The sequence below is a fragment of the Sceloporus undulatus genome, chromosome 1 (genome assembly GCF_019175285.1).
Source record: "Sceloporus undulatus isolate JIND9_A2432 ecotype Alabama chromosome 1, SceUnd_v1.1, whole genome shotgun sequence".
Classification (NCBI taxonomy): domain Eukaryota; kingdom Metazoa; phylum Chordata; class Lepidosauria; order Squamata; family Phrynosomatidae; genus Sceloporus; species Sceloporus undulatus.
The window spans coordinates 133469641-133494877 of NC_056522.1; the positions used below are offsets into that span (position 1 = coordinate 133469641).

Here is a 25237-nt window from a genome sequence, read left to right on the forward strand (position 1 = left end):
TAAAATCCTTGAAACCATCTGTTAATAACTATGTGGTAGCTTGCTGTATAATACTTGCACTAATATTCTTTGCAAAACCGTAACACTGATTTAATATTTTACCTTTATTGAAAGGACAAGAAAGCTGCCAACTTGAGATGTGAATTTACAATCAGTTATTGCATTTGAAGGATTTTCTCCCTTGTTATGCCTTTTCATCCTGTCATTATGTTTCTGCTAGATTGTTACCCACCATGTAGTTCTTTTCTTAAGAGTCCAAAGCCTTTAACTGAGGCAATGGGACCTCAGGCAGAGAAGTTCAGCTCCTTAAAACTGCCAATCCCAGCATGCAACAGGAGGCTGCTAGAGGAGTCACACTGGAATAGTACCTCTTTAAGAGCATAGTGTGATAAACATCCTTGAAACCATCTGTTAATAACTATGTGGTAGCTTGCTGTATAATACTTGCACTAATATTCTTTGCAAAACCGGATAACACTGATTTAATATTTTACCTTTATTGAAAGGCACAAGAAAGCTGCCAACCATTGAGATTGAATTTACAATCAGTTATTGCATTTGAAGGATTTTCTCTCTTGTTATAGCATTTTCATCCTGTCATTATGTTTCTGCTAGATTGTTACCCACCATGTATTTCTTTCTTAAGAGTCCAAAGCCTTTAACTGAGGCAATGGGAATCTTTCTTTTCCTCTCCATTTTGTTCTGTGAGGTTCAGAAAAAACTTTCCTTTAAATCAGCAACAAAATTACTCCCAGAATTAACTAAGATTGGCAAATTTGCTATAAATAAAATATGGGCTATTGACATTGTTGAGAAGGGAGAAATTCAGCAGGTACAGGGTTTTTTTTAATTTCCCCCCATAGCAGCAGCATGGCAGGATTTATTTGAAATAAGTACAGACCATCCTGTGTTGTTGTTGTTGTTCTGCTTTTCCCCAAAAATTGGGACTCAAAGCTGCTCACAATTTAAAAGAATAAGTTAATTAAAAATATACAAAAAGTGAGCATTGAAAAAGAATTAAACTAATGCAGCATTAAAAACAAATCACATGAAAAAAGAATAAAATGCAATTTAACAAGATAAAAGGTCTTTAAAACAATTCAATTAAAACAATAAAGCACCCCAAGTCCATTCTTTAAAAGCTTTATGTTTTAAAATCCTGACTGAATAAAAAGGTTTTAGGCTGTCACCAGGAGAAGAGCGGCGGGCATTCTGGTCTCCCTGGGAAGGGAGTTCCAGAGTCTAGGAGCAGCCACTGAGAAGGTCCTCTCTCATGTCCCCATCAACTGTGCTTGCAGTGTTGGTGGGACTAAGAGAAGGGCTTCTCCTGATGATCTCAGAGTCTGGGCTGGCTCATAAAGGTAGATGCAGGTCCAAAACATACTGCATAAATAATACAGTTTGAGACCACTTTAACTGCCCTGGTTCAGTGCTAGGGAATCCTGGGAATTGTTGTTCATTGTGGTCCCAGAACTCTCTCTAACAGAGAAGGCTAAATGTCTCAAAACTACAATTCCCATGACTCCCTAGCACTGAGCCAGGGCAGTTAAAGTGGTCTCAAACTGGATTATTTCTGCAGCGTGGATGCAGCCACAGTCTCCCAAATAGCCTGGATCTGAGCCATCTAGGGCTTTATAAATGATAACCAGAACTTTGAATTGTACCTGGAGTCTGGCTGCAGCACTTTGGAACAGCTCAAGTTTCTGAATATTCAGAGGCAGCCCCATGTAGTGCACATTAGAGAAGCCCAAATTGAATGTAGCTAAGGCAAGTATCACCGTGACCAGATCTGGCATCTCAAGGAATGTGCACAGTTGGAGCACAAGCTTTAAATGTGCAAAAGCACACCTGACCACTGCAGAAACTGGGCCTCCCGGTTCAAAGGTGAGTCCAGGAGTACCCCCAAACTGAACTTGCCATCAGGGTGTGTGTGGCTCCATTTAATCCCTTTCCCAATCTGCCTTCCAATTGGTCAAGAGCATCTGTATCTTATCTGGATTGAATTTCAATTTGTTTTCCCTCATCTAGTCCATTTCTGATAACAGACACTGATTTAGGACTAGGACAACCTCCTTGGATTAGGGTGGAAAAGAGTAGTAGAGTTGTAGTAACAGAGTAGTAAAAAGTAAAACATTAAAATACCAAAACAATTAGAGCAACCAATATCACAGTGGCAGATTCTTACTTTAGAAGAAGAAGAGGAAGAAGACAATGCAATACTTTAAATGAATGGCTGTTGTTGTTTTGTTTTTTATAAAAAGCATGTAAAATATTGCAGTGGTCATGCTAGATAAACCTCTCTGAGGAGGACATTTCTTAATCACCAGCATCATAGCTGCCAAAGCTTTCACTCCAGCAGCTGATATCCACCTAACTTCTGAAGGAGGAGGCACTTAGGAAAGGGTTTCACCAGAACTTCTGAAAAGACTGACAGGTTATTGATATGGGATAGGTACTCCATCAAGTACTTAAATCCCTAGATTAATGATGTAGTTCTCTCCCTGAGAGAAGAAGGAATTTTCCCTTCAGCATAACAATTATTACCACCACTACTACTACAGATAATAATAGTTTAGAACAGTGATAAACAATAATGAGTGCTGTTAGTATGCTGATGACACTCAGTTCTATTTCTCTTTGTCATCAGAAGAGGATGGAGCAGTGCAGGTGCTGAACCAGTACCTGGATGCTGTAATGGGCTGGATGAGGGCCAGTAAGGTGAAACCGAATCCTGGTAAGACAGAGTCTATGTGGATTGGTGGTTCTCAGTCCAGGAATTGGGTAAACAGCCTGTCCTGGATGGAATTGCACTCCCATGAAGGAGCAGGTATGTAGTTTAGAGAGTGCTCCTAGATCCATCCTTATCCCTGGAGGGCCAAGTGGATTGTGTGACATGGAGTGCTTGCTGCCAGTTTCAACTGGTGCATGAGTTACAGCCTTTCCTGGTCAGAGATAATCTAGCCACAGTAGTCCATGCACTGGTGACCTCCTGGTTAGACTACTTTAAATGTGCTCTACATGGCTATGCCCCTGAAAAAGGCTTGGAAGCTGCAGCTAGTGCAAAATTCAGCAGCTCAGTTGCTGACTGGAATATTGACAGCATATCATGTCAGTATTAAAAAAAACTGCACTAGCTAACGATATATTTCCACTCAGAATTCAACACTAAAGGCAACAGGAAGCCGTTTTGAGGGGAAAGTCCATGCAATAAAATCAGCATAGCTTATGAATTTGGCTCAAATTCAGAAGAGGTAAGTCAGCCACCGGAGGCGGCGCGGGGTTATCAGTACGCTGATGACACCCAAATCATTTTCTCTATGTCTCCGACTGATGCAGTGACTGGGGATGGCGTCTCTCCTCTCGTGGCCTGCCTAGAGTCAGTAATGGGCTGGATGAGGGAAAACCGACTCAAACTTAATCCAGAGAAAACGGAGGTACTAGTGATAGGTTCCCCTGGTCCAGGAATGGAGGTGGTTCCACCTGTCCTGAATGGGGTCACGCTCCCCGTGAAGGACTCCGTGCGCAGTCTGGGGGTGCTTCTTGACTCGTCCCTTCACCTGACTGCTCAGGTGAATGCGACGGTCAAGAGTACCTGTTATCAGCTTCGGCTGATTCGCCAGCTGCGCCCATACCTGGCCCAGAGGGACCTGAAACTGTTGTACACGCTCTGGTAACTTCGAGACTGGATTTCTGTAATGTACTCTACATGGGGCAACCCTTATACCAAACTCGGAAGCTGCAAATGGTGCAGAATATGGCAGCGCGGCTGGTCACTGGTGCTCCCAGGACCAGCCACATAACACCTGTGCTTAAAGATCTCCATCGGCTGCCCATCCGCTTCCGAGCTCAATATAAGGCGTTGGTTATTACCTATAAAGCCCTAAATGGCTTGGGCCCAGGATTCCTGAAGGACCGCCTCTCCCCGTACATTCCGCCTCGCACCCTCAGAACATCTGGGCAGCAACTCCTGAAGGTGCCTGGGGCTAGGTTGGCTGTCACTGCCAGAAGATCTTTTTCCACAGCTGCCCCAGCCCTTTGGAATACGCTGCCCACGGAGCTCCGCTCATCTTCCACCCTGGCCCAATTTAGGAAGGGTCTTAAAACCTTCCTATTTAATCAGGCATTCCCCGACTAAATATCCTGTGGGCCTCCCTCCTCTCTCGTGGCCGTGAGGACGGGCTAAGGGGCTTTTTATTGTTTTTATGGATTGTTGTTTTATTATGGTTGTTTTTAATCTTGTATATTGTCTGCACTTCGGTGCATTTTGTTAGCCGCCCTGATCGTTTGGAAGGGCGGGGTACAAATAAAAATTTTTATTATTATTTATTTATTAAAGTCCTTAATCATGACCAAATGTAACTCCTTATGGTTTCAGTGGGTCTCTTCTAAGCATGGCTAATGGGGGTTCTACTCAAAGGTGTTGAACCCCATGTAAAAACATTCGTCCCAGAACATTTGATAACAAGATGTTGCTCACCTTCAGATTGTGAAGTCAGAAATAAATGATCTCCCAAGTCATATTAGATGAGCAGTACTCCTTCAGGAGTCTTTACTTTCCCATGTAACATATAGCTACACTCAGTTCCTTGAACTTCCTACATGTTTACCTATGTTTACTTCCAAATGCATCCCATCCATTTCATCCCTTTTCCCTGTCCACAATCACACTGTCAAGCTTTGGTCTGCAATGAAAGGTGGACTTAAAACCTTGGAAATAAAAGTGCACAAACAGGAGTCATTGATATCTAGGAGAAGGAAAAGAAGGTGACTTGTGAAAGACTCAGAACCTCCCCTTTTTAGGTCCTTGTGACACTAGCTCTCTAATGTATGTGCCTTTCCTTTCACCTTTACAAGAGACTTGATTATACTCTGCTGTAATGTGGTTAAGAAAGAAAAATTGAACTGTCATGTATGTATATTCTAGGAAGAGCTTGGAAGAGTCATTGAGGTTCATATATAACTTGCTCTCTACTGAAGGCAATGAAGGATCATGTTGGCTGGCCTGTTGTCCACTAGCCACGTATACACCAGCCATTACATTTCACCAACTACACATTTGGTAGGTTTAGAAAAAAGTCCCACATCTATGTTCATGTACACATTTGGGCTCCTCCACGTGACTGGGAATCCTAGGCCAACCAGGAGGACTTTTCCATGGAATAGCTAGCTATAAGCATATACTCTCTACAAGTGCATTGATCAGTGGTGGGGAAACAGGATTAGTTGGCATTACAAAACAGTCTCCTCATATTCACTATCAAGATGGGGGGATATTCACTTCCTGTAGACCAGCTCATAAAGTCTTGGACTGACTCAACAGAACTGAGTTCATTCATGCCAAAACCCATCCACAGTTTTATTTATTTATTTATTTATTTATTTATTTATGGCATTTATACCCCACCTTTCAGCCCTAAAGGCTCTCAGAGGGGCTTATATGTTTTCTTCTGTTATTCTAGAATAAATTGTAACAGAAATTTCAGAAAACTTAAATTTCTAGGATTTGCAGAGCAATAGGATTGGCAAGAGGACCTAGTAATTGAAAATCCATAAGTTTATTTCCAATTGTCGACAAAGGAAAACAATGAACTCAGTGGAATTCAAGTTCCAAAAAGCTGAGGCCCCGAACAAGACAAAATGGCTCTTTTTATATTATTCAAGACAAAGAAGCTTCTTCAATACACCTGACTGGCTAATTACAATTTAAACATACAGAATTCTTACAATCAGAACAGAAATACATGCATACATTAAAACTGCATCATCACTCCTTACCCCCTCCTGTAGGAGTTCAGTGGTTTTCCTCCTAACCTTGCTTCTGAATGTCCTTATCTCAGTAGTTTATGTTATGTCTTTTTACTGGTGCCAGCTTCCATCCAGGTCAAGATGCACTCACTATTCCTTTGCTCTAGTTTTTCTAAACTCCAAGCCTTTATTTCAAAAACCATCTCTCTGGCTGACAAAGGTGACTCCATCTTTCTATAGTTTTTATTTCAACAAGGAATTTTTCCACCACAAATAAAAGTCCTAACCAGTCAGGATGTTTTTTGGAGAACCACAGCATAGAAACATAGTTTTTTTACAACTTCCAGAATTCCCTAGCCAGCATGGTCATGGGGATTCTGGGAACTGGGATATAAAGTATCATCTGCAAGCTCTGAAGGAGATAATACAGCCAGTAGTCTGGTTTCTCCTCAAAGGCTCCCATTTAACAGCAACAGTGAATATCAAATTCGTTTTTATTATTTGAAATGACTGGAATTTGAAAATGTAAAATGACTTCTATAAGAATATGCAGCGATCCTTAGTAGTAAAGGCTGGATAGACTTCATAAATCAGCTAAACATTAGCTAGCCCTTTGTAACTTTTTAAAATGTCAGCTCCAATTTAATATAATTTTCTGTCTGGATATTTTATTATCCTTATTGTTTCTAATTCTTTATTAGATAAATTGCCTAGAGTACTAATGGGGATTTAATTTCCTGGCACAGTTTCTCCTGAGTGATCTAATATATGTATGCATATTTGTGTGTGTATGTGCATGTATATATTCAAATGAACTTCCTTAATGCCAGGTTGTAGATCCTAAATAACTAGCCATGACCCCCTCCGTGTAGCACTACAGACATGATTCATTGAATATATCTAAATAAATATGGAGAGCAAAAGTCAGATGTTCTATTAATTTCTATCCAATTAATTTTTGTTCCATAAATATAGCTGAATAAAACTGGAGAGTGAAGGTCAGATGTTCTATTCATTTCTTTTTTATTAGTTTCCAAGAACAAATGTAAAAAGTAGTATCATAAATAGAAAAAGGTATAAAACAATAATATTAAAGTAACGTAGAAGGAAAATATTTGAAATAAATACAAATAAGCAAAACTAGCATTTAAAGATAATAGAGACGTAAGGTACAGAGCTTCCTAACAGTAAGAGCCGTTTGAGAGTGGAACACGTGGCCTTGGAGAGTGGTTGAGTTTCTTTTTTTGGAGGTTTTTAAATTGAGGCTGGCTGGCCATTTGTTGGGGGTGCTTTGACTGTGAGTTCTTGCATGGCAGGGGGTTGGACTGGATGGCCCTTGGGGTCTCTTCCAGCTCTATGATGCTATGATGCTAAGGTAGGCAAATAACAAAGTGCTCCAGGATATTCTTATGTTGTAAGATGAATATTCCTGCTCAGGATTCCAGCCTGTGAGCCATGCCTTCCTTCAAGATAGTGTCAGCAATTAAGTGCTCAAGCAAGTCAATTTATTCTCAGCCTCCCTCCAGTCTTCTCACTCCTCAGAGGTACTCAGTATTCCTTGACTCCTGGAGATCAGTGAGCATGCCTAGTCCTCATGTGATGTTTCCTGAACGTGGTAATACGCTCCTCACATTTCTCAGTCTGGCTCCCTTTTTGTTACCATGAAGGCATTGTTTGAATAAGATAGGAAAGTATAGTCCATGAGTTGCATGTGGCCCCCAGCTGGTTTAAAGCTCCCAGGCTCCCCCCAATAAAATTACAAAAAAATGTGATTTCCAGTTTGCTTCCTGCTTGGGAGCCAAGAAAGCCCTGAAAAATGGAAAGCTTTGCCTCCCAAAACCCATATAGGAGGAGGGGCTTTAGGGAAAAATAAATCCCCCCAAAAGCAGGGTGTCATACCTCCAACATTTCACAGATGAAAACCAGGACACTTGGGTGAGCAACATCAAGAGAATGGTCAAGGTAGCAAAAGGCATGAATGACGAAGAACAGTATAGAAGAGGCTGCAACAGTTTGCTTTTGCCTGAGCCTGCTAGGAAGAGCAAAATACCATTTCCTTGTCTCCTCTTCTTCCTGATAAGTTAACTGGGTGCAAATTACTTTGAACATAATTTGCACCAATGGAAGTAAGCCAGGGACAAAGGGAGGAAATGGGAGGAGGAGATAAAACCTGGGACAGTCTAAAAGCAGATGAAAAGGTGGAGTGATAGAGGATTAGTTGGGACTGCCACTGCCAAGTTGGGGCAATTGCAGGGTGTAGATATGCAGCTGAGGTAGGCAGGCCTCCAAGATCCCATGGGAGGGTAGTGAAGCCCCCAGTCCTTGGCAATGTCTAAGCTATATTATATATTACGAACAGTCTTTTAGATGTGTACAATATTTTTAATGTCAGATAAGCTAGTAACATTACCAGATTCAGAAGCATCCAGATTTTTATGCCAGTATGGAGGCTTTCCATAGCTACCTTGTGATTCCCTGAGCTTTGTATGTACCCCTTGCAGCACTTAATGTACAGCTTAATTTACAAGCTTGGGCTTGGCCACATGTGACCTGGTTTTCATCCATAAAATGCTGGGGGATATGATAGTTTGATTTCAGCAAAACATTTGACATTTCCCCTGATAAGCTGTTAAAATGTAGGCTGGACACTACTGATGTTAGGTGGATCCATTCCTGACTGGGCAACAGTACCCATTAATGGATACGTATCAGCTTGAATGAGGGTCATAAATGTAGCATGGCAGGACTATGTCCTAAGCCTTCTACTGTCTTTTTGGTGAATGATAAAGCCATCCCTACCATGTCTTTAATAATCTTTAAGCTTCCTCTGTTAGGAGTGTCATGTGTTGATGTTAGTAGGTACCATGCATTCACCTTTGCAGCCTGGTTTCCTGAAGAACCTGTTTTTGATTACAAAACCATCATCCCAAATCAACATTAGCCATGGGTGAAAGGAGTTGTGTTCCAAAGTATCCAGAAGATAATAGCCTGGGGAGGCTGTGACCTATTGCATATGATCTTGCTGTTGCTCAGCCAGAGACAAGGCAGGCTGACTTAATGAACCACAGATAAATGACAGTTAATTTTTAGCCAATTGTATATGGTAGCAAGGCCTGCACATAGCCAACAGATGGAGAATGACTATATACTTTTGGTAATATACCACTCTCCCTTTTTTCTGTTGTATTATTCTTCCGGTTTTAGTAGCATGTGCTGTATTTATACATTGCTATAATTCATTTTGGGTTTTGTGCTTATATCTAACTTTTCATAAATAAAGATTTCCACATACTTTATTTTGAGACTCCTGAATGAATCAAGTTAGCAGGTCTAAAAGATGACATTTTATGGGTCTTCACAGCAATCTACTTATGGCATTCATCATCTGAAACTGTTTTGAAATGCCAACTCTCATTTATTTGATTCAATGAGCACAACTGTATCGAATACACTACCCCTGAAATAGATAAAAGTTTTTTCCTTCTATAAATCACTTGTGCCCTCTAAGGTTCTTGAAGAACTCCTTTCCATTATAGATCTTCAGAATTATATCTGATAGTCTGACTAACCAAGTATCTTGGGTTTATTCTCTAACTCCATTCCCTCTATCTGATTATTTTTCTCCCTTCTCTGACATCAGAGCTCTGGTGTCAAAGTGGGAAAGGCCATGGAAAAATCAATGGAGGTGCTAGACAGTGCATCAGAATGTAATTGTTTTAGTTACTTTTGAGAAATTGGAAAGTAAAGAGCTGTTTCTAAAGTGTAAACATAAAGGTAAAGGTAAAAGTAGCCCCTTGACATGAATGTCTAGTTGTAACCAACTGTAGGGGGCGATATTCATCTCCGTTACTAAGCCAAAGAGCCAGCGTTGTCCAAGGACTGCTGTGGTGGTCATATGGCCAGCATGATTCCACCAAACACTGTTACCTTCCCACTAAGAAGTAATACCTATCTATCTACTTGCATGTGCATGCTTTCGAACTCATGCCCCTCTTGAGTAACCCTTGCCCCTCCTGGCAGAAGCTTGGACTAGTGACAGGAGCTCACCCCATTATGCAGCACCTGGGCCGCGAACTGCCAACCTGCCAATCTTGCATTCAACAGAGTCAGTGTTTTAACCAATTATTTTTGGAGACATCTGAACTACAACTAATCATTTTAAAAATTAATACCACGAGCTTGTTTCCTTATTCACCAGTTGTTCATGTTTCTTCTCCCACCTTCAATACTGATAATGAAAAGCAAGTTAAATACATTTAAAGAACAAGACGGAGCAAATTAGGTAGGTGCTCCATGATCCTGACAGCTTTCTCATCAGTCTGCACAGATAGCCTTCAAATGTGGGCTTGCAAATGGCTACTCTTCGTGTAATGAATGTAGGACATGCATAGCTCCCAGTTTTACATCTGCAGGACAGCTTTCTCTACTCTGAAATATATAGCTTTGGAACCATCGTGCCCCATAATTATTTGTGTAGCGAACCAATTACATACAGTGAATCTTTTTTTAAAGTCCAGATGAACTTAAGAACTATTTGGGGTTATGCATTGATGGTCGAAAGGTACTGTGTATGTACCTTTATGTACATTATCCTGGCATAGGTGAAATTGTCCAGACTTTCCACAAACTTTTCACATATGACTTCCTATATAAGTAAGTACCCATATGACTCATTGTGATGGCAGTCACACCATTCAGGTAACATGAATTAAACCTTATTATATTGTTGCAAGATAAGGCGGTTTAAGCAGCCCTGCACCAACAAAAAAATTTCCATTTATGAAATCACCTAAGCCATGTTGCAGTGAAGCATGCTTTCCTGAAAGATCATGGTTTCTAAACTACTGTATTTCAGAGGCTAGATATTTTAGCCTTAGATTTGAATATTTTTAAACAGGAATATTTCACTGGGCAAACAGCTATCATTACCATTTATATACCATTTGAAAATGTGAAGGTTAGCCAAATACATTTATCTCAATTGGGTGATATTTGTGTCTCCAAGCATTCAAATCCCTTGAGGCAACACTTCCATGGAAAGTTAATTAACAAGTTCTCACTAGAGGATTACCTGGGGGCACTGCAGCCTATTCACATTTACATACAAATCCCCCCATTATACTGTAGGTATGTAATACTTTTTTTAAATAAATGAGTGGGAGCTCATGTTTTGCTGAGATAAAGCAAGACTATTAGCAGCTAAGAGAGCTTTCTCTTTCATGATGAATATTGATTCCAAAAGTCTATGAAGATACCATTCTAGGATTTCCTTTACAAAGGGTAAGGGGGCAGTGAATACAACCAGAAGTAACAAGAGTTGGTATTTCTTCAAAGAGGGTCTGTGATTATGGGCAAATATTAAGAGCAAGGAAAGAATTAGTCAACAAGCTGGTGTTCAGCCTCAGTTCTCTCCACCAAAAGAAAAGGAAAACAATTCATTGTTTCAATATTGTACCAGAATTTGGCTTCTGAACTTAAAGCTGAGATTCTAGTGATGATTAAAAAAAAGTGCACTGAAGTTCCTGTGTCAATGATTTTTGCTAATCATAAAATCATTCTTCATGAACTGTTGCTCTTTGCCTTTTGGATAAGTCTTAGCTGAAAATCATCTGAAAAAAAGGAAGGTTGATAAATGAGTTATTGGAGCAGCTTGGCTCCAAGCCATCTGTTTTTCACTAAACAAATTTACAATGTATTTTAGTGACTTAGAATTGCTGATTGAATGTAATGTGTTTACAGCAGCAAGAAATACAGTGCCCAGAAAAGAAAATGTGTGGCACATGGAATCACCCCATCCTTTCTTTTTACAACAGATATCCCATCTGGCCACTGCATAAAGGAACCAAGAGCATGGCTTTGTTTCTCACAGATAGTTATGTGTGACACCACTACTTTTTATCACCAAATTAATCAAAAGCTCATCACATTTGGCAGGTGAGCAGGAAGGGGGAATGGAGAGTTCCGTTCCCTGCATCCATTTCAATAACCTGCTCACTTTGCCTTTGATGCTGATCCTCCAAACGGAGCAGGATCTCCCAACTCTAGAATAGTGGTTCTCAAATGGTGGGACGGGACCCCCAGGAGGGGCAGGAGTTACTCAAGAGGGGCATGAGATTGGAAGCTCTGGTTCCTCATTCTCCTCTTCCCATTCTTTTTATGTGTAAAATTTACACACGTATTGAATTTACTTAAATAAAACTGTTCTAATTTTAACAATGCTGGGCCAGTACAGACCACCACTTTGCGGTGGTCTGGGGCCAAAATTAGGACTTGGGAGAGCAGAGCGTTTGCATGCTTCATGCTCTCTGGGCGCCATTTTGGGAACACACGTGTTCAGACAGTGTGTGTGCCAATGACGTGCCTTGTGCACCATGTCCAAATGGCACGGTGCATAAGAGATGTCACTGCGCCGCTCCAGGGTTCTAATGGCACCTTGGCAGCGGCGTGGAAAGAAGCTGCATTATGCAGCTCCTTTTTGGAGTGGATCGTTGCTACGTCCCTGTGGTTGCTGTCGCAACAATCCGGGGGAGAACCCTTTCTTATCTGTTCAGTCCCTCTATTTCCTTATAAATTGTTGAGATATAAATATACATAAATTTGCAAATAAAAATATGCACACTAAAAACCCCAAAATACTCTTATTCATATACTACTTGGTGGGGTGGGCTGACATCTGCATATAAATGTAAAACAGAAGGGCAAGAATTTGAGTACCACTGCTCTAATGGAATGCCAACTCCAATGGTATGTAGAGAGATCTTGTAGCACCTTTGAGACTAACTTAAAGAAGTTGGTAGCATGAGCTTTTGTAGACTTCAGTCTACTTCCTCAGATGCTTTTCCACTCCACCAAAAGCATCAGAGGTGTAGACTAAAGTCTACAAAAGCTCATGCTACCAACTTCTTTCAGTTAGTCTCAAATGTGCTACAAGATCTCTCTACATACCATTGGAGTCTCACAGCATTCTCTACATACTGATTCTACAGACTAACATGGCTGTATCTTTCAACTCCACTGGTGCAGAAGGTAAATTCAAGGAAAGAGCAGGCATTGCATCTTTCCGTTCTCAAGGCTTTGGAATAATGGAGTAAGCATAATCACACTGCCTTTTCCACCAACGCTGAACCTTATTTAAAGCATGGTAGATGCTGAATTGCTCCCCTCCATGGATTCCTTGTTTGCAGTGGTTTTACCACCTTGTTGCCAGGGCTGAAGAACTGGTTTACACCCACTACAATCTTGTACCCAAGTACAGCACTGTATCCCCCTCCCCCGCCCCAATATCAGTGACAAACAATCTTCAACATGTAGGAGTAGATGTGAATTTAGGGACAACATTGCTGTGGAGGAAGTTTAAATGTGTCCTCTCCCCTGGTGATTTTGTCCCTTTTCTTTTCCCTCATATAACCCAGTCAAAGTAATGGGTTCAACCTCAGTTCCTAGGAGGCCAAACAGCAAGGCCATAGACCATAAGATTAGAGATGCTAAAGTTCAAAACATCTGGAGGGTAAAAGGATGAGAAACACTCCAGCAGAGCATGACTGAAATCAGATAGATAGATAGATAGATAGATAGATAGATAGATAGATAGATAGATAGACAGATCAATTTGTGAAGCTTCAAATAAGATTGAATATAACCATGGTTTAAGTATGATGCACCAGTTATTTTTCTCCAAACCAAATTTTAATCAAGTGACTTCACTCAAGGAGGCATAGCAAACCAAATTCATGTCTTCATGATTTACTTTAATGTTAGACCACCACCATATGATGTACAGATCATGATGCCTCCTGCTTTGTTTATTTGGGTATTTTTGTTGCTGTTTGTTATTGTTGTGGTAGAATCCAAAGATATAGCCATGTTAGTCTGTAGAATCAGTATCTAGAGAGATCTTGTAGCACCTTTGAGACTAACTGAAATAAAGAAGTTGGCAGCATGAGCTTTTGTAGACTTCGGTCTACTTCCTCAGATTCATATAGATTCATATAGATACATAATCATATAATGATTAACCATCCATTATGAAGCCTTGCCCTCCCTCCAGTCCATCTGCCTTGGTCCAGGCCTCGGAGGTTGAGAGGAACTGCTGGACCTCTTACCCTTTCTCGTCAACCACTCCCTTCTCCTTCTGTATCATGTCTTTTTTAGATTGTAAGCCTGAGGGCAGGGAACCGTCTAACTAAAAAGATTGCATGTACAGCGCTGTGTAAATTTACAGCGCTTCATAAATAAAGGTTAATAATAATAATAATAATAAGTCTGCGAAAGCTCATGCTGCCAACTTTTTTCCAATTAGTCTCAAAGGTGCTACAAGAGCTCTTTACATATGCATATTCCAGTTTATATTTTTTAAAAATAAAAATAAAAGAAGTTTATGTCAAAAAAGTCTGCAAGACTATAAGCTCAGATTTAAATCAAATTAGATAACATGAATACAAAACACAGTGTCTCTGAAAACAGAGAAGACAGCCAATGGCAGTACATGGTCAGTGCATAGGGTGCCCATTGCCGCATAAGATCCCCACTATACACCTTACTTGGACCGTGAGCTGCTGGTAAAGACAGCATAAAAACAGAAGCATCTGTGAAATGCCTAGTGGACCAAAAAAAGGTTCCTGCATCAAAAGTAGGAAGGATGGTTTGTAGTCTGGGGGGTTCCCTGCCAGGATGAAAAGCCAAATGGCTTTACCTTTTTTGCCAGCGATGTGATGCCATAGCTAATGTTTGCAAAGTCACTCACTGTTCACATTGCAGGAACAGGCTGCCCAGAAGCTAAGAGGAGAAGGTAGAATGAAAATACAACCATGGAAAAAGATGACAGGTTGAAATACATTGATCTAATGTGTGTGGCAAAAAATTCCAATAAGTACATATTATCAAGAAAATTTCACCTTGCTTTGCTTGCAGATTAATGATTGCTAATTGCGGAGAATGTGTCTTCTTTCTCATTAAGACTGCCAAGGAAACTTGATTTTCTTGGATGTAAGAGCAATGCACCTATCAAAGGACAGGACAGAACTGACACTTAAAATGAAATAGCCACATTTTGCTTATATTGAATTCCTTCCATAGTTATTTACTTAGTTTTTACTTATTAGAATGATAATCTCCTCTAACCTCTTAGTAAAAGTTAATCTCAGTTACCCAACAGACTTGAATGATTCACCAACACAAACTGATGGTCCCCAAGTCCAGATATCTGAAGTAATATTTCTGTCACTCCTGCCACCCTTCAACAGCATCAGTGGAGTGGGTACTGGTGCATCGTGGCCAGTATGACTGGCCTCAGCAAAGGCTTAGAATTGAAGCAAAGAAGAATTTGGAAATAATTAGAACTACAGAATAGTGAGACAGCTTCTAACCAACTGATATAGAAAACATTATGCTTCCCGTTTCCTGTTACTCATTTACTGTAGGGAAGGGGTGACCCTGGCCAGGCCTAGTTAAGCAGATTGGTGGTATTGTTGACATATATCAGCATTCCAGGCATCAAGGCAGACCCAGCAAAACAAGACTGGTAGAATCAAGCCAGTCACAGCTGTCAGCTCCTGATATCTGTTGCTAAAGAGGCCAAAATCCATGGGAAAGGTATGGTCTATGGCCAAGGATATTCACATAGCAGTACAGAATGCCTAATGCAAGCCTTACTGAAAGCTGTATCAATCAATATTGGTGCTACTAGATAACATGTTTGTTTATTTTTGGAAAAGGGAGCCACAACGGTTATCTTTCACTATGGATTGTTGGGAAATGTTCCTCACATTGATCCTCATTGCATATAAACAATGAAGATGATGCCATTTACACCCCGGAAATGTGTGACCTCCTTTACTCCTATCTGATGCACTGTCACAGGAGACAGTTAAGTTAATTTCTGTTTGGATGGTTGTCTCAACTGAATTGGATTTAAACATAAAGAACAGTAAGAGGGAAGAGCTAGTATCTTGAAGTTGCCCATCAGCATTTAATGTCTGGGCAGCAGACTAATTAGGTAAACATGCTATTGGATCACAATCTATCCTGTTATGAAATATATTTAAATTAGAGTAATTATCTATAAATTTCCATCTGTTATTAACACTGGGCAGACTGTATGATAATCTGTATTTTTTCCCTCATCTTTTTCATGATAATGCATTCCTCCCCCTCCCCTTCCCCCTCCTATTGCTGATGAATAAGTCTGTTGTTGTTAACTGCCCTTATCTACCTGAAAGGAAACTGGGCTAGCAAAATCTTCTCAGATAGCCATGAATAAATATGTGGGCCTTCAGTGCAGTGTCCTGCCCAGCCTAGGAGGGGGGTAAAATAATTTTTACTGGGCCATTTAACTAGAATTAACTAATCATTTTGTACAAAGACAATCTGAGATGTTATGGTTTGCACTTAGGAAAGGAGTTGACTTGCTCTCATGGCCTTTATTGAATACCGGTAATTTGAGTAAATTGTTATGTCTTGCCAACATCTGTTATTCATATCATTGTTTCCAAAGAGAAATAAAGGGGGGAGAGCATACACACATCTGTATACATACAAACCTCTTCCAAAACAAAGCAGATAAATGGCAAGACCCAAAACACTATGACATTGTGACTCAATTATCACAAAGACCTAACAACAACCATCTACAAAATTGTCTGAGAGGATGAATGCTGCGACCGTCAGCCCTCCACATCCACGGATTCTGCATCCACAGATTCAACTGTCCATGGCTTTTAAAAAAAATATTGCCCTCCAAAATTCCAAAAAGCAAACCTTGATTTTGCCATTTTTTTTAATGAGGGACACCATTTTACTACACCTTGTATGTAATGGGCCTTGAGTGTTCACAGAACCAAGCCCCAGCAGATACCAAAGGCTCACTGTAAAGCACATGATACGTAGTTCCCAAGAAAGAAAGAAAAAAATAGATACAATTTAAAGATGGGGCATTTGTTTTACAATTCGTGTCAAATGAAATTAAAATTAATGCAATAAATATTAAAAGGAGCTGATGTCTAATCTATGTTAACACATTGGGGGGGGGGTGTAAGAGGCAGGCCACTGAAATTAATGGTGATTAGCAGAGAGTATGTGTGACAAAGGGAATTATTTTTACAGACTTTGCTTTGCAGATGACAACAAGGCATCCATCTGTGAAATATGGCTTTAGCTGCTATTCTGTTCCCTCTGTGCTGCCTGTGGTGATGATGGTAGCCCTTCCAGGTCTAGGCTATGAGAGTGGTTTCCTGAAATTACCATTTAACTTCCAGACACATCTGCAGTGATGTGATGCACACTGGACTTTCTTAGCTCTCTACAGAGGATATTATGCAAAGGATATTTACTTGGGGGAAAATGTTAGGATATTATTGCTACAGCACAAGGAGAAAGATACAGTGATTCACATCCACTTTTAGGATCTAAGCTGTTCCTAGTTATGAATCACATCTTAAAAGGAAACATGCAGGTCAAGACAAAAATTCATTCCAAACAATCAAAAAGAAACTTTTTAAATGGTAAAACTTTAATCAGGAACTATTGTGATTGGATTGTTCCAAGTCCTGCTTGGAATATTCAGTTCAAGTCAATGATGGAAAAAGTATTTGTAAATGTTTGGAAAATGTATGGGAAATGGTCAGGAAACTCTGACAAGAAGAATCCTAGATGAGTGAGAATCTTCACAGTTCACAGTCTCCCACACACACAGAGAAAACAGCATATTCTGGAAGGAAGAATGCTATCTGCTATGCAGGAAGCTTGTTTTCTGCACCAACATTTTCTGCGCAGATTATGCTGTCTTTATCACAAACAGTGTCCTTTTTTGCACAGAATAAGATCCAAATTATGAATAGCTTTCAAAAATTGTGCAATTTTAAATGAGTTTCTCACTATGAAGAGAAAAGTGGTAAAATTATGCTTTCTTGCTTGTGAGAATGTGATCTATGATCATTTATATCCCTAGTTTAAGTTAACAGGAAGGAAAGGAACTAATTGCATAGGTATTGTAAGGATAATCTGTCATGAAAATATTCTTTCCATGTTTTTTCAGCAAGACCACTGCTGGTAAGGGTTGTTTTTATTGAAGAAAAGAAGAAGAAGAGCAGTGCAATCTACAATATATAGCATTTTATTTTTCATTCCAGGTTTTGCTTTTAAAGATTGAGTTAAATGAATTGCTCTTGTGGCTTTTGGCGGGGAGGGGTTGGGGGGGCTGGGGAAAATAACAAACTTTCATTTTCATGTGCTGTTTTGATTTAGGAGTTTGAAGCTTTCTTTTTGCAATAACTTTACTTGCTGTCTGAATCTATTGCAGCCTGCCTGAATATTATGACTATGGTCATGGAGCAAGTGAAGATGCTTATGACAGCTACGGTAAGGCCTGTTCTATTTTTGGTAAAAGTGTGAAGTCAGAATTCCAATCACTCAGTGACATGCTAGAATTACTTGTACATTCTTCCTCTTCTGCCTTTGTAGCAGCCAAGCTAAGCTGATTTATGTCATTCTGAGGTAAAATATGTCTTGTGGGACTGAGGCCAGAAAACTGAACAAATCCATTTTGATCAGAATTTCTTAAAGGTATTAATCCATGGTTGTACGTCAGATTTCAAAGCAATGGTGAAAATGCTGATTAGTACCCAAATGTATTTTGTGGTGACAGCTGTCAGTCTTACAGATGTGAAAACAGTGTTGCGTGTATCTGATAGTTCATACATTAATACTAAATTAAAATAGAAAAATATAGCATACCGTATCCACAATGCTTCACTCTTTTTTTTAAAAGCAGATACCGTATATCCTCAATCAAAATGCATTTTTTCCAAAAAGAATTTATTGAATGTATGGCTTCATTCCTTCCCTTCAGCTGATGACAAGGAATCAATTCTGCTGTGAGGCAACATATATTTTCTCTGCCCCTCCTTACAAATTGATTAATAGTCTTTTCACTGTTGCAAACAAAAGGAGTCAACTTACCAGAGGAGGGGGAAGAGAACCCGGACAGGGTTGCATTTGTTGTTCTTGTTGTATGGGTTATCTCAAAAGTAATTTCTGGTACAGACCAGCATGAAAAGCTGGCTTCTAGACAACTTGGGAGCATGGCATATGCATGATGCATGCCCCCATGACACCCGGAACCCAGCTTCATGCCACCCTTCTGCCCGCATGGCAGCCAGCTTCCAGGGCCTCCGGCAGCACAGCATTTAGATGCCGTGCACTGCCAGAGAACCATAAAGACATGGCGGGATAGGAAAAGCTGGCTTTTTGCCGGCGCAACTGCTGGAACTTTACTTTCTTTCCAGGCTTGAATTCCTTACCTAAGAAAACCCTATTAAATTCATGAGGCTGTCATAGGTCAACAGGCAATTTGAAGGCACATACACACATAGACACATGCGTACACACAGAAGAATAAGCCATCTGTGTTTCCTTTAGGCTCAGTTGACCGTAACAGAACAGGATTGAAGCTACAGTCTTATATCCACCTTGCTGGTAGTAAGCCTTGTGGAACTACATTGGCATGGTTTCTGAGTAGATGTGTATTGTGTGGCCAAGTATGAACTGTATGCAGTTATTGAAATCAACAATTACAGTGTAATTCAATGCACGTGAGTTCAGAAGTGAGTTCCACTGAATTAAGTAGTAAATTAGTATAATATTGCCACAAGGTCTTGATGAATTTTTAAATGCTTAGTTGTAGATCACCTGGTGCTAGAAAAAGTCTACATGAAACATATGTTGCCCAGAGTTCCCTTGGCTCGGTTGCATCTGCACTGCAAAAACAAACAAACAAAAAACCACCATAGTTTTTGTGGGTTTTTCTGGCTATGAGGTCATGTTCTAGAAGAGTTTATTTTTCCCCTGATGTTTCGCCAGCAGCTGTGGCTGGCATCTTCAGAGAATGCTGGTGTGAGAGAGAGTGGGGTATATATACTCTTGGTTGAAAGAAAGCAATTTACATGTTAATTTGTGTATTGTTCTGTTGTTGAATGCCAAGGCCTCTGGGTGTCTATTTGTCTGTTGGGAAACCTCCCTGACCCTTAGTGGTTTTCATTTGCATGAGCTGCGTCTCAATTTTGGTGTTTTTCAGGACTGGAAGCAAAACTTTGTTTACTTTTAGGGTTTCTTCTTTCCTGTTGAAATTGTCCAGGTGTTTATGGATTTCAAAGGCTTCCCAGTGCATTCTGACCTGATAGTTGTTGGCATGGTCTAGAATTTCAGTGTTTTCAAACAGCATTTTACGCCCAGGATGGTTTATAATGTGTTCTGCTACTGCTGAATGTTCTAGCTGAACCAGTCTGCAGTGTCTCTTGTGTTCCTTGATAACTGTTTGAACACTGTGTTTGGTGCTCCCTATTTAGATTTGTCTGCAGCTGCACAGTATGTGGTAAACTCCTGCAGCTGTGAGAGGGCCTCTCCTATCCTTCACTGCACTGGTAGATCGGGCCAAAATTCTGCAGTGCGGATGCAGTACTGTACTAGAGTTTTTTGACTTCAGAATAACTGCTTACCATATTGATGTTTTGAATAACTTTTCAGCCTTCAGCCATTAATATTTCTTTAAACCAACATGAGCTAAAACTTTGGCTTTATTCTAATGGTTTGCTCTACCAGGCCACAATAGGAACAGGCCTTCTCTATGCCTGTTCCAAATCTCATTTCATGATATGTAATTTCTCATGGCTTACAAGATTTAGGCTCCAAGATCTTATAAAATGGTTATCTGTCCTTCTGCCTTGTCCCAAGCCATTCAGTTAGTAGGATACATTCCTTTCCCCCTAGCCACAACAGCCTTGCTGACTTCTAGCATGACTAGTTTTAGGTGGCGTGGACTTTTACTTCAATGTAAAACATGTCAGAAATAGCTCAAACAGAGGGGCTTAGAGCACCAAGTCAGATAAACAAAATGCATAGGAATAATGAAAGTATTTGCCAACTGACAGTTCCAAAAATAATTGTATTTGTTCAGTTGTTAAGCAAATATCAGTCCAAGCAAAGATTCAGTCCATTCATGGTAGATTTAAAATCATGATTCCCTGAAACAATAATGTCATATAATGATGCCAGCAAATGATGCTTTGTGGGGGCGGGGAGTGACATTTTTCCAGTTAGTCTTCACTACATGTGTAAAGTTATGGATTGATAAAGGTGAGCTGTAGCTAAATGGATGGACAAATGTCAGTCTCATGCATTCTTTACCCTTTTCTTGCAGGCTTGTTAAGCCTGTTAGACTTTATTAGTTGCTAGGGATAAAAAGAAGTATGAAATGATGGTGTGAATTGTTGTGAGGACTCTCAGTGTCATGAAGTTAGTGGTAGCAGGAGAAAGTTATAATACTTCCCCATGTTGTTCCTAAACCACAGTGGCATTTGGAAGGATTTTTATCTCATCTCCAAAATCAAAGATTACCAACATAGTCTATAATCTTCCTCATTCCCTCACCTTATAAACAACTGGTGAAATGAATTTCTCTTCCCATTTCTGCTTGGGAGGGTCCCATTTATCTCTCACTCGTGCCAGCAGAGTGAGGCAGACAGACAGAACTATCTTGTATACATTATATGAAATGAGAATTATATTAAATGCAATCATGTATATAGTTAATATTAAAACTAATAATGATGATGCAATTATATGGATTTATGTGATCTTTTCTGTGCTTGCTATTTGCTGCATTTCAGTGCAGCCAAGACAGAAAACTCATCTCATCTATGTCTCACTGATATGAAGTGATTTGATTTCTGTGAGACTGGTGCACAATTATTTGGAATCCCTGGTACACTTAAAGAAAGCACCATTGAACTCCAGAAAAATTTACTTTTGGGTGAACATGTTTAGGATAGCAGCATACAAATGCAATTCTAACTCCTTAGAATGAAAGGAGCAACCGTGGATTGTATCCGCTTTGTCATCTACCAGTAGAATGGACACAACTGATAGAAGGAAGTTCTTATCCCACACAGCCCCATATGCCTCCTTACATTTCTGCTTTGGAGGGTTGGAATCCCATCCAGAGAAGGTATGAAGGGGGCTGCAAGGGAAACAGAGGAATGGAAAATTCCATTGCACAAGGAGAAATCCATTTGTATGATATTGAATGAAGCAGCAAGAAGATTCACTTCTAAGAAAAACAGGGGACGCTATCACATGGAGGAAGCAAGTGTCATAAAAACATGATTAAAACATGATAATAGCATGATCGGGGGGGGGGGAGATTATCATCCCCATGTGCTTCTCCCGTTTGTGTCCTATTCGTAAACTGTAATGGGCGTGTCTTTGGGTAATAACTGGAGTTTCCATTATTACCCAGTGATATGCCCATTACAATTTACGCACGGGACACGAATGGGAGAAGCACATGGGGGTGTGATAATCTTCCCCCCGATCATGCTATTACCATATTTTAATCAGGTTTTCATTATGCTTGCCTCCCATGTGATAAGAGTCCAGGATTGTACTGAGAACATATTTATTTCTTTCACCTCATTTGCACTAGAAAGATAGGAGGAATCTTTAAAAGAACAGTTGGGCTATGCTTTTCTTGCAGTATGCAGTATATGATCAAAGAACAGATATCCCCATTTTCCTGTTCATGGCCAATCAATCTGGCCATCTAATCCACTAGCACTATAATTCCTCTTAATACATGTATACACAGTTCCACACTTTTGGTTGATTCTTCTGTCTATCAATAGGTTCTTCATTCTGATGTTGTACGTTATACAGGCAAAAAGTATTATGATCTAAATTAATAAAAAATGAAAAATGTTCCCTCTCTTACATGGTTAGATTTTTATGGCAAGGATATATTTTTCTACCAAACTCTAAAGGGATGAAATGCCAAGAATGCTGACTATTCCTGAACTTTGCTAGTGGCTCTGCTGCCTTAATAAGCACAATGAGTAATTGGATGCAGTTCTTAGTGATATAGCTAAAAGTTTTCATTTGATCTTGGGTTTTACAGAACACCCCATGGAATGCTTGTCCTCTTTTTCACTCCTGCCCTCTCTCCCATTCTTTCTTCAGATTTTCTTAGTCTTCTTAAGAAATGAATCCTCTCCTTTGGAGTTTGAGGTAGCAGCCTCCCTATAGGCCAATTAAAACTCCTTTCTCCAAAGATAAACCTAAAGGGTGGTTTAGTAAATCCTTTGGTATCTCCCCTTTGACAAATGGTTGCAGTGCAGAAGTGCAGATAATTTCTACTGAGAAGCACCTCCCTATGCACAACTAGATATTTATCTCTTATCAGATAAGGACTTATTCTTGTCTGATTCAATCAGAATTTGAAAGAATTCAGGATCTTAATTACATGGTTCCAGTTTTGGAACTGTTTATGACACCTGTGAGTCATAACTGTTTTTAGAGATTTGCACTAATGATCACATTTTCAATTAAGTACGTCTAATACAATTGATGATCACACAGTGTTTTTGGTGTTTAGGTATTCTCCTCATTTTCCATTTCAGCTCTTCTGCCCTTCAGGGAGGTGGTTATTTTATGTTAATGTCATGTAATACTAATATTACACAGTATACTAATTAGTACGCACAGTATACTAATATTAAAACACAAAACTTCTCCTGCCAGACATAGTGCATTGGGTTAAAAAAGGCCACTTTATTTTACCTAAAACCTACTTAACTGGGATGCACCTGTAAGGAAGCGAGGGGGGGGGGAACCCAGTGTGAGATCAGCTGAGTCCAGGTGTCATGCCTTGACAACTCCTCAGCCGTCTGATGGGTGAAACAGATGAGCCCTGAGGCATCCAATAACTGAGTTGCTCCCCAATCAGCTATCTACTCGAAAGTACCCCCTCCAAATCACAGGTCTTTTTAAGTAAAGACAAAACCCTCAAATCCATTCCAAGGGTTGACTCCCTCCCCACCCAGAGGTTTCAAGACCTAAACAAGCAGTTCCATAGCCTTGCCCTTCACAAAAAGGGTGCCAAGGCATACGTCAGAAGTCTTACTTACTCCCCTCGCCTGCCATACTGCATTACATAAGAACTGCATTACTTCTGTAGTGCAGATTAGACCACAGATGTATCTGCAACAAAATTGTCCTAAAGAACAAATGACAGCCTGTTTAAAGCCTATTTAAACAAATGGCTACACAAAAGACAGCCTGTTTAAAGACTCTACCTATACCCAATAATCAAAGTCATCAAGATATAATGTGGGGTAGACAAAAAAAAAAAACATGGAAAGAGGGAGAAAATTGCCACCAGCAATATTGATACTGTATTGAAGGTGGGAAGATAGACAAAAATCAAGATGCAAAAAGGATACAAAGATGACTGGTAAGCACTATATAATTTCAGGTTCCATGCACACACACCCCATGCACTACATCATGGCGCCTTGTGCCACACGCAGTTAATCTTGGCATCTCTGCCATAGAGGCCATCAAAAACAGCACACACACACCACACCATTCACTGTGAGGGTCCAGAGTCACATTTTGAGTTTATGTGCTACTTGTGAATGACCATAGTATAATGCTTCACATGTACAAATAAAAAGACATAGCAGAGGGTCTGGGGTGAGAATGGATTCCCTGTGGTCCTGGAGTTGTTGCAACTAAATCTGCAATCATCCTTTTCTGTTGGATGGAGCTGATGGAATTAGGGGCCTGAACAGACAGGCCAAAATAAAAGTTGCTTTGGGTCACTTTGGAGGTATGCTGTTTAAATGATGCATGCATCTTAAGAGGCTGGAAGCTGTGCTAAATCCACTCTCCAGTCCTAAGGACTGGAGTGCAGCTTTGGTGCAGCTTTTGGCCTCTTAAGACGTGTGTATCATTTAAGCAGCATACCCGAAGCAGCTTTATTTTGGCCTGTCTGTTCAGGCCCTAGGATTCAACGGTATCTGAAGAACTGTAGGTTGGCAATCCCTGCTGTAGTTCATCCATTCAACTCACTGCCTCATTCATAGAGAGGGTTCCTAATCACATCAGGATATCATGATCTTTTCCTGGAGATATCATGGTCTTTTCCTTAAATGAATGTAAAGACTTAAGGGAAGAATACTGGACACAGTCTAAAAATGTTCGTGTTTGGAGCTGGGGAGAGGAACAAGGGACAAATTTTGGTTTACTATAGTAGCCAATCAAAAATTGTGGTTTCCAGGAACTTAACACCTTCTCTAAAAAGTAGGGTATCTATCTTACACTAGATAATCTATCTTACACTAGATACCCTACCTTTTAAAGATGGTGTTAAGTTCCTGGAAACCACAATTTTTTGATTGGCTACTATAGTAAACCGAAATTTGTCAACATTTGTTGATTATGATCTTGACACACCAAACTATGTTCCTATTGTATTCATGCTCTCATTAATTAGTATCTTAAAGATATAAGGACCACTTAATTAAAAAATATCAAAATTTTAATCAGAACATCAAATGATGTGTGTGTGTGTGTGTGTGTGTGTGTGTGTGTGTGTATATATATATATATATAATACTTAACACATTGTTGTGGGATCAGAACATCCTCTTTCTATCCATGCCAC

The 25237-nt window shown here is 40.0% G+C and overlaps 1 protein-coding gene across 7 annotated transcripts in view; it reads left to right on the forward strand.

Moving 5' to 3' along the window:
- Positions 1–25237, forward strand: part of KHDRBS2 (KH RNA binding domain containing, signal transduction associated 2) — a 506442-nt gene that overhangs the window by 435821 nt on the left and 45384 nt on the right. For all 7 annotated transcript variants that reach the window (XM_042445276.1, XM_042445272.1, XM_042445275.1 and 4 more), the window contains exon 8: positions 18041–18099. In XM_042445276.1, coding sequence (XP_042301210.1) covers positions 18041–18099 — 59 coding nt within the window. The remainder of the gene's footprint in view (positions 1–18040; positions 18100–25237) is intronic.